We start from the raw sequence: 18,455 nt of genomic DNA, 5'->3' as shown, positions 1-18,455 counted from the left end.
TTCCTCCATATGCGTTCAACTACGTAACCCTATCGGTTTGGAGGTGTACTGCACTCTGATCATTATAACTATGATAAAAGATGGCCACCAATCGGATTAAAATGCTGTTTATTGAACAATACGGAAGATACGGGTACTTCTGAGGGTCCGTACCGAATTGTAACATCCGTGGCCATGGGGTAAGCACTTTATATTTGAAATCTGAACGTGTATGTAGATGTACGGGCCAAAAAGGGAGAAAGTGCAAACACCAGGTTGAAGTTCATCCATGACGGCCATGACAGACGACCGTCGAGTGATCCATGGCTGTTAGTGGATAGCCTGCCCTCTGTAGGCCTACTTAATCTAGTAGTTTTAGAAAGTCTGGATAATTCTTAGATGCCGGGCATTGGTTGGGCATTCATTAACAGAACATTGTGTTAATCTGTTGCAACTAAAAGCTGTGCTTCTCTCCTCGGACAGTCAAAAAATCAAATGTATTCAATCAATCATCCTTGTCAAAAGATCAAGCGACACCGTCGTATTGCACAGCATGGCGCCCAGGTTTACACTTCGCCCGGTTTGTACGACTGTGTCGCGCATCGAAAATAGCCGATCTACAAGCTCACAATGAGCTTGTTGATCGGCTATTTTCGAACGCGCTTCAGAACGAAGCACGGAAGCAGTCCCGTCCCCCCAAAGCAGTTCCCTCAGGAAAGTGATGTAGGTTAGTGACGACACTTCCCCCGTCTCTCTCTCACTCTCTCTCTCCTTGGATTTTTCGTCCAAAGTTTTCCTCTCCCCCACCGACAGACAGACAGTCATCCAGGTCGCATTGATTCAAGTTTCTCTTCTTTTTTTATTAACAACCTAACAAGAAAAAGCCACGATGTCTCCGCCGTCCAGGCGGCTTCAGACGAAGCCCGTGATTACATGTCTCAAGACCTTTCTGATCTCTTACAGTCTCATATTTTGGGTAAGTTGTTGCAGCCATGGGGACACATCATATTGGGGGGAGGACAACAAGCTAAAGAGGTAACAATGGGCTTAGCAGCAAGCGGCGATGGGGGATGCCAACTGGTCAAGCCAAAATTATTCTGTAAAATATGCATAAATGTCCCTCGTTTAAAGTAAACGAACGTGATTTTTCTCTCTGGAGGGAAGAACACTTGTTGAAATGTCGACCCGGCGGTTATTTTGTAGAGGACAACAACACAAAAAAAACAGTGTGAACTGTGCTGCTGTTGTTGCATTTTGTCATTTTGTAGCAACACGTAGGCTACGACAAACAGAACCGTATGGTTGTTTTTTTCGCTTAAAGGTCGATGCTTTTATCTGTCCATTTTATTGCTCTCGGTTGGATGAGCTGAGGCTCTTATCATCAGACTAATGACTTGTGTAGAAGAGAAAGAAGCAGCGGTGTGAACGCAACTATAGCCCCCTGGCTGGGGGTTAGTGTTTGTTTACCTTAGGTTGTGTTTGCCTAAAATCTCTGCTGCATAAATGCATGACGTGGAAAACGACTGCATTATGGACTGACATCAATTTGCCTCAAATCAAAGTGCAGCTGATGTGGCTGTGTTGCATCATTGGTGGCCCTCTGTAACGTGGCTGAAAATATTGGTATCCTCGGCTTTGACCTTTATTTAACCACCAGTTTCCACAAAATTAAGTTGAAACTGACAGAAGTGTTCTCTATTCCACATTGAATAGAAACTTTTATTTTTTTCAACTTAACATATTTAAAATAAAAACAAATAAACTGCATAATGGACACAAATATATTTCACAACGTAATATTCTTCAGCAAGCTGATTTAGTTTTCTCAGTTTTGGGTGCTGTCTGTCTTCCAACTGCAACTTTCATCTCTTTCCACAGATGTTTAGTGTGATACAGATGTTTTCTTCTCATCTGTTCTTGGATGATTTCTGATGTATGTTTTGGATAATGTTTCATCCTGATCCTGCCGGAAGACCCATGACTTGTGATTCAGACACAGCATTCTGGGCTGTACATTTCACTACAAAATACCTTGTACTTTATACCATCCCCAAAACATCACTTAGCCTCCATGTTTCAGTGTAGGCATGGTGTTATTTTCTTTGAAAGCTTAATGTTGTTTTGTGTGAAAATAGAGTTGGTGTGATATTTACCACAACACTCTAGTTTGGTTTAATTTGTCCAAAGTACATTCTCCCAGAAGGACTGTGTATTCCATGCATTTGGGCAAAGTCCAGTCTGTATTTGTTGTGTCCCCCTATAGAAGGGTCTTCCAGGGTCTTCTACCAGGAGCCATATAGTTTTCCTTGGTTCTTTCAATCTTGAGCCAGATTTTCTCTTGCGCCCATATCCAGAGATATTGGCTAATGACTACAGTCTCATAGGCTTTAGTCGTTTCTGGTGACAGACACAGTGGACAAAGTGTGTTCTATCTCTGTTCATCATGAGTTAATTGTGTTTTTAGTCACTCAGAGAGGGGCTCTTAACTCACCCAGTAAACCTTGTTGCCTTGCCTGCAACCGTGGTGAAAACTGTTCAATGAACAGATTGATTAAGAGAAACTAAGAGAAAGGTGATGAAAAATATATGGAGATGGAGTGTCCAATTATGATGCGAGTTAATGTAACTCAGTTCACTACATTGTGGTAGAGAGAGAGAGACCAGCGTAGAGTTAAATTAGACAGTACTCCAGCCTGCAGATTGATATTTATTGTTTCTATTTGTCCCAAATAAACATTTTATCATCTCTAAATACCTAATCTCACGTATTTTAGTCACCTCTCGTGAGTATTAAGTACTGTACCGGTAACAGTGGGAACCGTCACATGATGGTACTTGACTGTAAAGGGAAATAGAAAGTCTTCTAAGCCTAGCCATTTCAGTAGTCTGCTATCTGTCTATCACACTTTATCACCCACCCGCACGGGTGTGGGCATGCAACTAGCTGACAGGCCCAGGCCTGCAACTAGCTGACAGGACATCTGACCGGTGGGGGGGGGGGTTCGTTTTCCTCCGGGGGCCCGGCCTCAAAGGGACCCGGCCCCAGCCTCCTGCACCTGAAAACTGGGCACTGGTTTCTCACATGTACTGTGACATATATATATAATTTCAACACTTGTCAAATTGCACATTAGTTTTATAAAGTGCAAATATTTACACATGCATATATTCATATGGGCACTAGTTTACACACGCTGCAAAATCTCAAAGAGCTTCTCTGCTGTTTGACGTCAGGGAAAATGATGGATGCGGTTAGTAGGTATGTTATTTAGTGGCCGGGTTTTGAGCCTTAAATCATATGATTGTGTCTAAGAACCAGTCTACCCCTCAAACCTCTTCCAGGTCACAGGAATGATCCTGCTAGCAGTTGGCGTGTGGGGGAAGGTGAGCCTGGAGGCCTATTTCTCCCTGGCTTCTGACAAGACTACCAATGCACCATATGTTCTGATTGGGACCGGAGCCACCATCGTTATTTTCGGATTGTTCGGCTGCTTCGCTACATGCCGAGGAAGCCCCTGGATGCTTAAACTGGTCAGTGCAAAAGTCAGTATTCCCAAGTACCCTTCAGACATGCCCTTTGTATATAATCTCTACTTTGTTTGTTCCTTCAGTATGCTATGTTCCTGACCTTGGTGTTTCTAGCAGAGCTGGTGGCCGGAATCTCAGGCTTCCTCTTTAGACATGAGGTGAGGTTAATATTATGACATCGAACACAGAATTACAGTAAAATGTCGCAAAATATAACGCAATTTCTTTTGGATTGGTCAGATCAAGGCCATATTAAAGGATGCCTATTCAACCGCCGTGGATCAGTACAATACCACCGACAGCCGAAGTAACGCAGTTGACACCATTCAGAGGACTGTAAGTGGGAGCTTTGCAATCACTCTGCTTTATATGATTTTTTTTTCTTTTCAACAATATGTTTATTTATTTTTCCTTTCTTTTCACAAAATATTTCAACATAATATTACAAACAAAACAGAAAACGAAATGGACAATTACATTAAAACATTACAAGACAATCAATGAAAAAACAAAAACAAAAGAAAAACACACATTGACATCAGCACTACTCCTCTCCAGATTCTTCCATTAAATTTGGCAGATTATTGTTTTCCATGTACTGAATAAAACAACCCCACACCTCCTGAAACATCTCTTGTTTGTCCCTAAGTATATATGTGATTTTTTTCCAGAGGTAGGCATAAAGACAGTTCCCTGAACCACTGTGCAATGCTTGGTCTATCCGGCCTCTTCCAGGTCAATGCTATTACTCTTTTAGCTTGTAAAAGACAAATATCTATGAATATTCTCTCATTGCGCTTTATTCTGTGTCCAACTGGATAGAGGCCTAGCAGAAATAATTTAGGTTCTGGTACAATGTTAATTAACAGTATCCTTTGTATTTCCTGCCCAATCTCCCTCCAAAAGTCCATCAATCTTGGGCATGACCATAAACAGTGGAACAATGTGCCTCTATCTTCACCGCATCTGGTGCATAAGTCCGGAATATTGTTATTAAACTTATTAAGCTTCACTGGTGTGATGTACACTCTCATAAGCCAATTGTATTGAAGAAGTTCTAGGCGTGTATTCCCAGTCTGGGATTGAGCCATTTTACAAGCTGTACTCCATTGCTCCACTGTTAGGTCCTCCTGTAAATCTGCTCTCCAGGCATTAAGCCTATTTTCAGAGGATTCCGGAGAAAATGACCTTAACGGGTCATAAAATTCTGATATTATTCCCCTTCCGAATGGATTTTTAACCAAAACTCTCTCCAACACAGACAAGGGAGGGGCCAGCATGGAATGATCCTGGTTAGCTCTAATAAAGTTCCTCAATTGCAGAGTTCTTCAAACGTCAGCATACTCCTATTAACACCAAAAACATCCCTCAATTGCCCCACCCCCCTATCAGCCCACAATTTCAAACCCCCATCCGCTCTTCCTGGCATAAATTGTTTATTACCCCAGATTGGGCTAAAGCGGGAGAGGCGAGATGGTTCGCCCAGGTATTTGTTTACCTCGTGCCAGACAGAAATTATTGTTTTAGCTATAGGATTGTGTGTATTCTTCTTTAGGTTTTTATGAGTATCTGAATAGATATACGTAGGGAATGATAGCTTCAAGGAGCTTGACTCCATATCCTTCCATGCTGGCGCATTCTCCACCGTAAAATAGAACATTAGAGTTCTCAATTGGGCCGCCCAGAAATACCACAACAAGTTAGGACACTGTAACCCTCCCCTATCATAGGGTAAGTAAAGTAAGGACAAATGAAGTCTAGCACGTCTATTATTCCAAATAAAGTTTTCTTGGTTCTAGAATTTTTTTTTGAAGGAGGTGATAAGGGTATGTTTTGAAATAAATACAATAGCTTGGGAAGAACATTCATTTTGAGTATATTGATCCTGCCAACCAAAGAGATTGAAAGGTTTGACCACCTATTAATCGCTTTATATGATTTTAGTCTGTTTGTTCCTCTTCCTAGGTAAACAGTGGCTGTATTACTACCAGTAACTCCATTTATGTTAGGACTCCATTTTGAGCATTATATATATTCAGCAGTACTAAATAGTTTGATCAGCTAATTTCCGATATAGCCCAACTAGCATGAAGATATACTGTATATATTTATACTAAATGTTCTCTTTTATTCTTTTTTGTCTGCACTGTTTAGCTCCATTGCTGCGGGGAGACAAATTACACTGACTGGTTTCATACAGACTACTTCAAAGAGAAGGGTATCCCTATTAGTTGCTGCAGAGACTCCTTTAAGTGCTCAGAAGATACCCTTAAGGACCCTAATAAGGCTGGGGAAGAAGTCTTCAATAGGGTGAGGTCATTGCGGAAGCTTTGTTTGTGTGGATTTAAAATGGCTTGTGTAAATTAAGAAAATTAATTCTCAGTTAATTTTTGTATTGGGAAAGTTAATAGTAATATAGTAACAATTATCTGTCTGCACTTGGGAACAATTTGATTTAAGCAGGGTTTCGGTCACATAGACCTTCTTCAGGCATCTGTCGATGCCTGAAGAAGGTCTATGTGACCGAAACGTTGCTTGAATCAAATTGTTCCTATTGTGCAAGTGCAGACGGTGTGCGGGCCATTTTATTTTATTCTCTACGTTTGATCCCTGCCTACACACCCAGTAGTCTCTGAGCCGATCGAGGGTGCATAAGACTTAGTTTCCTGTTCAACAATTATCTAAATAGTTGAACATGATCTTATCTTTCTATTATGTTTAGGGTTGTTACTTACTCGTGACAACAGTGATGGAGGCCAACCTTGGAATCATTGCAGGGATCTCCTTTGGAATTGCATTCTTCCAGGTATAATTATAATACTTACAGTACATGTTCTTTGGATAATATGTCCTAAAACATTATGTTCCAATAGTGCTGATTGTGTTTTTAAATCAGTGAAGAACTAAGATTTATTTTGTCTCTTGTGATCAAATTGTTTGTGGAAGTCATCACTGACCATTCTTTTTACTGTGCACAGCTCATTGGAATATTCTTGGCTTGCTGCTTGTCAAGGTACATAACCAACAACCAGTATGAAATGGTTTAGCAGCGTTCTTCCAAAGGTACTACTTTTTGTTCAATATATACAATCAAACACATTCAATTGTCATTTATTCTTTCCAATAAAGGCAATATAAATGACTGTTATTTGTATTTTTGTGAAGCCCTTTGTTGTGATGAGAGTTGATAACTGATTATTATTGTTTTATTTTGAGTCTACCATGTCGTTTGTCCATTACAGGTCACTGAGGGACAGCTCTTGATTCAAGCTGAGCTAAAGGAGCCTCCTATTATTTTAATATTGTATTTGTGTCTGTTGTATTTTAGAGAAACTCTTGCTTCTTCTTTTATGATCCCATTTGTATCACCCAACCAGAAGGGAATAATATTAAAGGAAATCACAAGGGACAGTATTTTCTGTGTAGATTGTGAAAGGGAAAAATAGCAACTATATGCTTTTGTAGTTAATTTTGTGTTCTTGGGATTTGACTTTTTTGTTTTTGTGTTACCATGAGTAGTCTTCATGGTTTCCATGTTGCCATTCTGATGTATTACCTTACCATTTGAATTGATGGTGTACTGTGCCAATTTGTAACGATTTCCACTTCTCTCCAAGGAGTGTCTCTGGATATTGTGGCATTATTTTGTAATCTTTCTCTACAAACCCACGTATAAAAATAAGCTGATAAAAGTTTGAATGCTCTGCAATGCTGAGTGAACTTTTGTGTCTGTGAAACCAATATCACTGAGAAACCAAAAGCAAGATTGAGGGTCAGATGTTGGCAGTAGTATAAAAGTTGTATTTTTTATCAGGGTGTAGCTTTGGCCTACTTTTAAATGTGCACTCTCACATCTGGTAAGAATCCAGATAAACAGAGTCCCAAAGATCTGAAACAAAATATGTACTTGTAAATGGACTGGTATTTCCGTATAATGGACCTATAGGTTTAAATGGCCAGGTCAGGAATGGGAACGTGCTTTGATTACAAGGCAGTGTGCCTTGTAATCATTGCACGTTCCCATTCCTGACCTGGCCATTTAAACCATAGGTACATTATACTCAAGCCATGTTGACACAGTGACCCAGAAAGTCCAGGATAAGTTTCCCCAGTTACACTGGCCAAAGTTCATCCATTTACACTGTCTGGCCAACGTTCACCCAGTTTCACTGACCAAAGTTCACCCATTTACATGTGCCAAAGTTCACCCAATTACACTGGCCAGGTCAAAATGTGACACCTCATATATGACTTATAATAGTTAAAGGTAGGGTAAGTGATATTATTTGGTTTAAAAAAGCGTTTTTTGTTAAAATATTAAATCACTATATTATTTTTGTTATCAAGTGTTTTTATTTATCATATCAGCAATACAATTATGCCAGTACACATAGATGCATTATAAATAAAAACGAAACAAAAACTAGATACAAATACGTACACAACATAAAAACAACACAAAGGTTCAAGAAAAGAAAATAAGCAAACCCACCCACCCAAGGGTAGGATTATGTGCTTCAGAACTGTTGGACCAGAATGAAGTTCATGGGTCACACCAGCCGTTCTACAGTAGGCGACATTTCAACAGTAAATAGTGAACTTTTACTTCAGAATGACACCCCTGGGAAACATTGCTCCATTCATTGTCATGTCAATAGTGACTCCAGGGAGCTTCTTGGCACCAGAGGGTAGTGTGGTCTACTTTGGGAGATAAGAGTTTATTAATGAATTGAACTACTCAATCTGAAGAGATAGGCCATGTTTGTTGTTAATTAAAGCAGAATTCACCATCATGGTGATTTGTTTATTGGGCATTTATCTTTCCCAGCATTTTGCAAAACAGCTGGTAGTAGTAGTAGCAGCAGCAGTAGCCTAGTAATAATAGTAGTAGCAGTAGTAACAACAACAACAACAACAACAACAACAATACAAGGCCTAATAATAATAATAAACCTTATTTGTATAGCACTTAAAAAAGCAAAGTTGGTACAACGTGTTTACAGAACAGGATGTCATACTTCTATTATAGGTCACTGAGATGACTCGAGTTTTGCGTTTCAGTCTTTTTAGTTGTCAGTGGTGGGCCTACCCACAATGGAACTGTCGTTTTTTTTTGTGGGGGGGGGGGGGGGGGGGGGGTAATCAATACTGTATCTATCTTATTTGTGTTGGTCGGTAATAGAGGGCAATGACAGTTTAGGCATTTAGCAGCTATGCTCTTATCCACAGCTACTTACAAAGTGAGATTTCACATATATGAAATAATGACAAGAGCGTTTTATTATTATATTTTTTTAAATACATTTTAATTGGGTTTTTTCCTTTTTAAAATACAGGACATAGGCTACATAGACACAATTATGATTATTATCATGATTATTATTTCACTTTATCATTTCTTTCCCCCAGAGGCTGAACTGGTGATGCAGCCTGCTATATTAATCAATGGGTTAGTCTAAACACCAGGAGGCAGTACTGTGTAAGACATGTTGTCAGGGTGATGAAACCCCATAGACTGGTTACAGAGACTAGAATGATAGGGATGTGTGTGCACAACTAGCCTGGTAAACCCTCCCTCCGGGCTAGTGCACAACGATCAAGTCGCACAAGTTGAAACGTGCAACAACTAGCCTAATAAGCCTATCTAATCAGACTGGCAGAGTGGCAGCTGCTGTTTTATTGCGTGCATTGGCAAATGATAATTAAGCCGTTTATTATTGGAACGATCACGATCAGACCCGTTGAAAGCTCCTTAAAAGAATGCATCCATGTTTCACCAAATGAACGTGCTACTTTGTAAAAAAAAAAAAAAGAAGAAGAAAAAAAAAAAGACTCGTGTATTCAGCATTGTATTAGACGTTGGTTGCACAGTGCACACGGGGGTAGAGGGGGTAAAAGAGGGCAAGTATGCAGTTGCGAGCGGGGCACAGTGTTGACAGATTTTGTGAGAGAAATAAGCAACCAGGTCTAGGAAAACAAGCCCAAAAGAAGCAACTTAGGCCATACCACATTAGCACTTTTAAACCTATATGCATCGGCTATTTGGAAATATCTTCTACAAGCTCACGACGCGTCGTTTAACAAATGTGGAATATTTTTAACAACACAAATCTGTTACACAGACACGGGTCCATGGCACAAAATATTTTCAGTCCGCAGAGAAAAATACATAATTAATTTTGGGGGTCCTTCTCCTTGACATGAAAATGTTTGAGAACCACTGGGTTTGATCAACAATAGGAAACAAGCACAAATAAGCAACTTACAATTTAGAAACAAGCACCAAAAGCCGCAACCCGCAAATAACCAATATTAAATTACAAGCGACTTTACAGAAAAACAAGCCGCTTATAATAAGCGGACATGGCAACGCTGGAGTGGGGCCGTGGGCTAACGGCTGATCGCAGACAAACCCACAACAACATATTGATTGACACCGATGATGTGGTCTGTGATTGGTTCCCTCGTGTCAGACAACGCGAGGGACCGCCCATAGTCACCGGTATTATCCAATAGCTGGAGTTGTACATCGGCCAGGGGGCGGGGCGTGTGTCAGTGTAACCCGGTGTCACTGGTATAAAAAGCGTGTTCCGCCCGTCAGCGGGTGGGGAAATTGTCACTTTTCTTCCCGGCGGGTGGTGTGTAGCAGTCAGAGGAGAAGCTTGAATTGGACATTTATGAATCATCAAGAAACCACTTCATCGTCCAACAAGCCTCGTACTCCAGGTCGGTAAAATGTTCAATGCCATCTCCGAGCTGTGTGTTTGTTTACTCACTCCAATGTCAAGGTCAAGTTGGATGTAATTTCAGCCTGACGGGACTTGTTGTCAATGCGGCAAGGTGTTGTCTTTCGGTTGTCAACCTAGCTTAGGCTACTCCCTCCAAATGCATGATGGTTTCCACACAGCAGATCAGGAAGTCGTGCTGCTTTAATCCGATATATTATAACGCTATGCTTTAATCCGGTTAAAGGCTGAATACGCACTGAATTACCCCCTAAAACATGTTAATGTATACCCTGCAAACTTCACTTCACGCTATAGTTCGGTCGATGTTTTGGATATTGATTGACTACTTTATTAGACAGAAATGCAAACGGCGCGAGTCATTTCTGTCATACACTTTGTCTAAAAGGATAACCCAAAAGTCCTGTGGACTTGTTTCCATTGAGGTCCTATGTATTAAATTCATCAGCATAGCATAAAAAATGACACTATAATATAACAAATATAAAACACTATGTACAGAGTAGAAAGGGGGGGGGTAGACGTTTATGTGCGAAACCTTGGCATTAACTAGGCACACTTTGTACAAGGCCTTCTATACTCCCACTTGTTACTTTAGTAGGCATGATGCAGATGCTAGCAAGACTGATCAAATGCTGTAGTTGACCTGATGTGCATATTAGTAACGTTTTCATGTCGTTCCCTTGCAGAGTGAAATCTCAACATCAAGCAACTCTGCCTTACTGCAACAACCTGCTGCAATAAATAAGCCAACAAAGCCTTCAACCATGATGCAGATCAACATTGACCCAGCCAGCAATAAGCACTCCCTCCTCAACATGATGCACCGCTTTATAGCTGCGGCCAACAATATGGATGAAACCATCATGGTACCCAGCATGCTGAGGGACGTGCCACTGGAGGGCCAGACCTCTGCCCAGATGGAAACCAACAACAACGTGCCGCCATGCCCCAACAAGCAGAGGGACATGTATGAGCATTACCTCCTCCTCAAGTCCATAAAAAACGACATGGAATGGGGCCTGCTGAAAAGAGAAATGAGCAGTGGGGCCAGCTTCCTGGAGCTGGCAGTCAAACAGGAGGAAAAGCAGCCGGTAACCGGGGACTTTCCTCTTGATGACAACTCAGACCTTGAAGATCAGTTCCACTACCACCTGAGGGGATTGTTTGGAGTGTTGTCAAAACTCACAGTGCAAGCAGACCACCTCACCAGCCGCTACAAGAGGGAAATCGGTGGCGGAAACTTCATGAGATGAGATTGGCGCCTCAAAACCAGCCCACTTTTTCTTTTTTTTTTTCTTTAACCTTTTTTTTTTTTCTACCTGGACTGCTTGATGCACATGAGAAGCCCCCTCCCCCATCTCATCTAAATGCTCTCCTGTGAATGGTGAGCGTACCAGGGCATTTGCCTCTGAGTAGCAACACTCCAAGTCGCCCAGCCTCCTTACCCACTGGTTTTATGACTCGAAAAGTGAATGATACCTGCATAGGTCATTGAGCATGGATGAAAATGATTTTTGGAATGTAAGGTGAACTCATTGTCAATATGAGAGTGGACACTTTAAGCCTGTCACCTGAGTTTACTGCTTAAGTTCCTGATGATTCTCCGCTCTGGTAGATATTTAGAAGCTTCCCCGGTCTTTCATTTCAAAGTTTGTCAATGAAACCAGGTCTCTGTGATGGCTTGACTACAAAAACAAAACGTTATGATTGAATGAGAATTTGGAATGCTGGTTATTCTGTCCCTCTTCAAATAATTCTTTAACGCAGGGTTTAAGGCTAATTATTTATACTTTGATGTACAACTGCGTCACTTGCCAAAAATAACTTGTCAATCTGTTATCATGGGAGTGACACGGCTGTCCGACACTGTGTGATCTGGGCTGTAATGGCCTTGATTTAAAGAATTTTATACATATTGTTCGTCACTGAGTGGTATTCCCGTGTAACATGGTGTGCCTTGAATTTTTCTATAATTCATGCCCTGTTCAGTTGCCGTTATCTCTAGTCCCCATTGTCTGACTGGTACAAAAGATGGTAAACAAGGTGGTGTGTCATTTCTATGTTTTCCTTGAATATTTCAAGAACAACTTTTATATTGAGCAGAAATGCAGTAAGAATTAAATAAAGAATTTAAAACGAATGTCTTTGTCTTTAACTTTGTCACCTTACTAGTTTACTAAAGTAGCAATTTTGGTGTATCTGAATACTAACGCACATTGTGTGACATGCTTGAGGGGTGGGATTTATGAATTGAACTTGGGTTTCCTCCACTTCATGGGCTATTTTGTATCTGAGTTCAATAACTTAATACATGTAATCCTTTAGTTAAAGGTAGTCTGTGAAATGGTCGTTTTGAGTCCAGTGCCTCCCAGATTTTAACAGCTCGCACTGAAATGGGTTATGAAAACAACCAAGTGCTTATTAAACACAATTGCCACAAGATGGTTAAAGGACGACTTCACCCATTTTCAACCTATCTTCTAATAGGCCCTCACTAATGCTCATGATAAAATTGTACAATTCTTTTCCTACTTGGTCTGTGTCTCTGAGGAGGACTGGACAGTCCAGAAACCCGTCTACCAGTGACATCATCAGGCAGGATTTTTTTTTTCCAAAAAGATTTAAAACATTATTTAGATCTTTATTAACGCGAGAACAATGGCTTCTTTTATTGCATTGCAACTTTCCAGGAATACAAAGCCTGCAGTTTCTATTAGCTTGGATTCCCCATCGATGATGTCACTGGTAGACGGGTTTCTGAACTGTCCACAGCTCTCCTATGAGACACAGACTGAGTAGAAAAACATTAGTGAGGACCTATTATATGAAGATAGGTTGAAAATGGGTGAAGTCGTCCTTTAATGTTATACTACCTAGCTTTGTGGAACAAAATCCAGAGTCACTTGCAAAAACTATGCATATTATTGCGTATTACAACTAAAGACATTAAAAGCTCTTTAGTCACATTTGGTGTGTGTTCAATAAATCTTTCCAGAAAAAAATTTCACCATTTTTGCCATCTCTCAAGACGACTGAATGGGTTCGCAGATTGCCCCATCTCTAATGTTCACATTCTAAACGGACACTTAAGACCAAAACTTGAAAGATGACACCAGATGGAAATCCCGATAACTATATATATGTGCACACCCAAACATGCAATGCATAAATTGTTAAACATACAGATGAATTCACACAACATATGAAAGGGAAATGCCCTCAAGCTGTCTTCTTATGACAAATGAGAGGCTAGCTAAATCATATCTATTCTTGACCTAATAACCATTTGTTACCTAGGGATAATTAAATGATACCACAGACACCTGCAGTTCACAGTCCATGTCATATTTCACACACTGGCAGCACAGCTGTTAATTTCAAACAAGGTTATAACAGGTTAAAGACAGCTATAAAGAAATCAGTTACCCTGCCTAATCAGACATGACAGGAGATAAGAATGTATTGGGTGGGAGACAGCTAAACCAGGTCATTACTCTGTCAATGAGAAAACATTTCAAATATGAAGGTGATTTCAAAATTACAGCACATAGACATTAATAATTTCTGCAAAAACCTATTACAATACAAATTACAAACAATATATTAATATACAGCTAGCAGTTAGTTTGCTCAAAACGTCTATCCTCACCAGCTCCATCATTTCCTCAACCCCTCCCCTTAGCAACAGCTCGACCAAGAGTAGCCAATCCGGTAACAAAGGTTTTTTCCCCCCCTCTCTCAAAGGCATAGCAATGATTAAAAGATTGGAGAGTAGTGAAGGGCATCCGGAGAGAGTGGAGGGCATCCTGCATGCAATGCAAGGTGAAAGAACTATGGTCTTCCGACCCAACTAGTAGCATGCTGGGACTAAGAGCTTGCATGACAGGCTCAAGTTTTGTTTGTGTGAGCCTATGGTCCCTATTTCATTTTCCTTCACAGTGGACCATATATAAATGGCAGCAAATCAAAACCAAATGACTGCATGGGTCAGTCCTTCAGCACATTGAAGTTAACTGGGTTAATCTTCAATATCACAGACGACAGCTGGTGGTCAGACAGTTAAATTAACATGAATTTAAATGGGGTTTCCTTTAAAATATGCCATGTAATCCAGGACCAGTGTTTATCAGCATTTGCTCATTCAGTATCACAATAGATTTAATTGCATCAAACTCAACATTTCCATGAAACATCGGAATTAATCTATGGTACATGAGGGTGGGTAAAAGCAATTTAAATGACAGTTTAGTCAAATGTAATAATATTCTAAGGATAAAATGCATTATCCAATACAACTACACTGAACTATTAAAGGTCAGTGACAGTGATATTTATTGTAATGCAATAGAGAGGTGACTGGACAATTAAAAATGAGCCCCTTCCCGGCATATACAACCACTCGTTGTAGTCAAGACTTTAGAGTTCTCCAGATATTGCATGAACGTGATTAATTTCAACCTGCTCAGCAGTTGTTAGGAAGGAGAGGGACTAAGTATATGGCAACAAAGTCCAATACTTGGGACACCTGCACTATTCTAACACCAGGTGACATGTTGTGCTCGTTTCAAGTTATTACTTTTGATAGGCCTACTGTAAATATAATGAAGATGATTATGTCATCCAATGTTTTATTGAACATTATTGTCTCATCCATTGCTGTAATGCTGATATCATTGGTGTCAGTCTTGCAGTTGGGTGGTAATCATTTCACAAAGGGCTATAGGTGCAATGCAACATGTTCATGGGAGATTAAGAGTCCAGAGCTAAGGACATACTGTAGAAGACGGGTTGATGTTGAAAGGCCTCTCATGGTTTTTGCAGTTTGGAAGTCATGATAGCACACGACGTGGCCACTCCATGGCCACTCTGTGGCCAGCAATAGACTGCGTGATCACAGAGACGAGACTTGGCAGATATTAGTTATGTCTTACATGGCATTTCATTTCTGTATTTCTGTATTGCTGCCCAGGTCATCCTGGCCACTTCGTTCCATTTCAACATGGTTGGAATGGTAATAAAATATTGAACTTGAACTTTACTTCACCTCCACAATCTGATGAGGGGGTGCCTGATGGCTGTAACACTCTCACTTGGCAGCACAGAACCAGCCAGCAGACACAGACCTAGAGTGGTATCTTTATGAAGTAGGTCAATTTCAACATTGGATAGGGCAGTATAAGGGCTGATACACGTGACTTTAAATAAGGCCTTTTATCTAGTAAAGCAAATGTAGTTTGATATTCCTGGTTGCCACACCTGTAGCCTGTTTTACAGGTGTGTGTCTCCACCTCGCTATGGCAACAACACTGCTCCCAGAGTAAACACCTGAATCTATTGACTATGTCTTTTGCTTCTATGTTCTCCTGGCATGTTTAAATAAACCACTGGAGTTTGCAACCTGTGATTCAGGCTCAAGAAACAAATGGGCAACCAATTTTCCATTCTTTGATATTTTAAGTGAATGTTAATGTTAAAGATGTCTAAAACAAACAACAAAATAAATATTATTTATATAATATAAATAATTGCTCTTTATTAAGTCGACGTTTCGGTCGTTAGACCTTCATCAGGACAGACATCAATCAAAATAGATAAATAATAAATGTTTGACTTTATTAACTGGGGATATGAAAAACAGGCTATTCCAAGTTGTTATGATCAGTAATGTATACTGCTTGCATGCCTGCAGATCAGTGTTGCTAGGCGCATTACCATTATGTAAACATCATCTGGTTTTAGAGTGGGTGAAACTCCCATCACAGCACATGGCTTAAGCTTACAATGAACCGCCTTGTACTGCACGGCAAACCTAATGAGACCCGACATGCTCAATCAAATCATTAGTAACATTTCTGCAAACATGAACAACTAACTCTTGAACTGAAGAAGAGCAGCAAGACTATTGAGAACTGAACTACTGCTGTTTGCCTCCCAGAAGAGAATTGTCCTTTTCTGGTAGTCTGAGTTGTATCTACTGTTTGAGGAATCTGTCCTTGAGCTTCAGTACTAGATTGATAAAAAAATAAAAAAAAATAAACAAAGTGTTATTGTCAGAACATAATAGAAATCTTGGCCTGAATTCAAATTTTTTTACTCAATATAATACAACCCCAAATTATCTGTGGTTGTTGACATAAATACTAAAGGAAGAAGTGGAATTATTTGTTCTTCAGCCTTTGATTGTCACTGTTACCATGTTCAGTTTGTACAATTTTGTTTTTTCCCATCTCCAGGTCAAGGCAACATTCTCAACAGCAATATCAGTATAAAGAAGGAAGCGATCGTCCATAACTCTTTTGTCTTGTCAGCTTCTTGGACGCAGCTGTGAAACCGGGAACACTATGTTCTCTTTTGGGCAGATGCTTTCGCACTGAGCTCCTTCAACACGGAGCCAGCACTACCCCCCCACCCAACCGCACCCCGCTCCCACCCTTCCCTGATCCCTATTCCCTTTTCTTTTTGATAGGGGCTGGGCTGGACTGTACCAAGCACTCTTGTTCTTGTCCAGTCCCCTCAAATGAGCATGTCAGAGTGTTGAATTAGCCTGGTAAACCCACATCGTTTTGTGTGTTGCAAACTGCTGTCTTGGCTGTATGAATTCAGTCTGAGAATGACACGACATCTGTGAGGATCTGGCGCAAAGCAATAGCTACGCGATACGTTAAGTCACACAGTCCTGATGTTTTGGCCACCATTGCTGAAGACCACGCAGGCATCATCAGCACGCCGGCTATGTTCAGAACATACTGTATAGAGGCGGAATGTATGCAGTTATGTAACATTCAAGGGGGCGTGGAGCCCTGCCGGAGACGCCTGACACAGACTGCCTCTCAGAGCAAGACAAATGCTCAGTCTCACTGGGCACTTACACATGCCTCTTGCATTGTCTCAGCTCAATCTGTGCCATTTATGTAGGTCAATGAGGCCTTCTGTCCATCACTGCAAATGTGCCCCCTCAGTCATTCTCTATTAAATCCTAAAGGCATCAATCTGTAGTTATAGCACACAAGAAAATAATCTTGCAACTGTTAATCATATACTATTGGTCCAAAATCAGGATGATATTTGCATTTGATCTGTATATCAACATTTTGCGTCATTTCCTAGTTTATCACTGTGAACAGCTGTATATAAAAGCCATAGTGTCCCTCTAGGAATCAGTTTACTCTAATTATCAGGTTGGTAGGTGATAACAATCAGGCAAATTCCTTGTAGCTGAAAAGCTGTGTTCTCAGTCACAGAGCCAGTGGGAATCACAGACAGATAAAGAGGTGAGTTCTCCACAGGTCAGCGCCTGTATCCATCCTATGCCAGCTATTTCATTTCATCTAATCTGCAAATCAAGGACTACACAATGGCGTGACTGTGTGTGTGTGTGTGTGTGTGTGTGTGTGTGTGTGTGTGTGTGTGTGTGTGTGTGTGTGTGTGTGCGCGCATCCTTGTGCCTGTGTGTGTTCACTATGCAAGTCAGCGATTCCACATTCGCTTACAAGAGGCCCATCTGTGTTGTCGCCGGAGCCATTGGAAAACTATACAGTCCATAGAAAAACACATGGACTGTATAACAGAAAATATTATTATTTACTTTTTTCAACCTAATCTTTACATTAGCTACAGAGGCCTTAGATTATCAAGTGTTTTTGTGACCTGGAATAGAAACCGACATAACCCCAACCTTGATAGAGGAGAGAAAACACACTTTCAGATACCGTAGTTTTAAGCAATGGTGTACTAAAAGTGTCTAATGCGCTGACCTTGCACTGTCATGGCCAGCATTTAGATGTAGCATTTAGTCTAACAGATTCAGTTGCAATTTACAACTGGACCAAGACAAGTCTTCTAGCTTGCCAAAATAAATTACCCCCACAGTTTTTCTGTACAGTAAATATACTTGTACTGCTCCTAGTATTGATTATCTCTTGTTATAGTATTGAATTGTATGTCTTGATGAGTTGAATACACAGGGCCACAATGGAAACAAGAAATCAGGGCTTTTTGTGTTATCCTTTTAACATTATTGTATACCTCTGTACTTTTAGCAAACTGTTAATAAAGTATTCAATCAATCAATCGATCTGCACATACCCCACATACATCTGACATTTAACCACTTAAGTCCTACTTAAAATGATTAAAAAATAGTAGTCAATCAACAAGCTCAAAACATCATGACGCATCGTGAAACATGGTGATGTTGTA

The 18,455-nt window shown here is 40.4% G+C and overlaps 2 protein-coding genes across 2 annotated transcripts; both read left to right on the top strand.

Moving 5' to 3' along the window:
* Positions 1-693: 693 nt before the first annotated feature.
* On the top strand, positions 694-7,216 carry tspan6 (tetraspanin 6). Its single transcript, XM_080416034.1, has 8 exons — positions 694-955; positions 3,322-3,510; positions 3,591-3,665; positions 3,748-3,843; positions 5,662-5,817; positions 6,230-6,313; positions 6,486-6,570; positions 6,750-7,216. Exons 1-7 carry the CDS (start codon positions 869-871, stop codon positions 6,552-6,554), a joined length of 756 nt encoding a protein of 251 aa, XP_080272160.1. The 5' UTR covers positions 694-868; the 3' UTR covers positions 6,555-6,570; positions 6,750-7,216.
* Positions 7,217-10,105: 2,889 nt separating this feature from the next.
* On the top strand, positions 10,106-12,396 carry mid1ip1l (MID1 interacting protein 1, like). Its single transcript, XM_080415846.1, has 2 exons — positions 10,106-10,233; positions 10,943-12,396. The coding sequence occupies exon 2, from the start codon at positions 11,021-11,023 to the stop codon at positions 11,507-11,509; it is 489 nt and encodes a 162-aa protein (XP_080271972.1). The 5' UTR covers positions 10,106-10,233; positions 10,943-11,020; the 3' UTR covers positions 11,510-12,396.
* Positions 12,397-18,455: the final 6,059 nt, after the last annotated feature.

Source organism: Gymnoscopelus braueri (genome assembly GCF_963280865.1).
Source record: "Gymnoscopelus braueri genome assembly, chromosome: 20".
Lineage (NCBI taxonomy): Eukaryota > Metazoa > Chordata > Actinopteri > Myctophiformes > Myctophidae > Gymnoscopelus > Gymnoscopelus braueri.
Note: the sequence above shows the minus strand (reverse complement) of the source record. Positions and strands in the feature narration are given on the sequence as shown.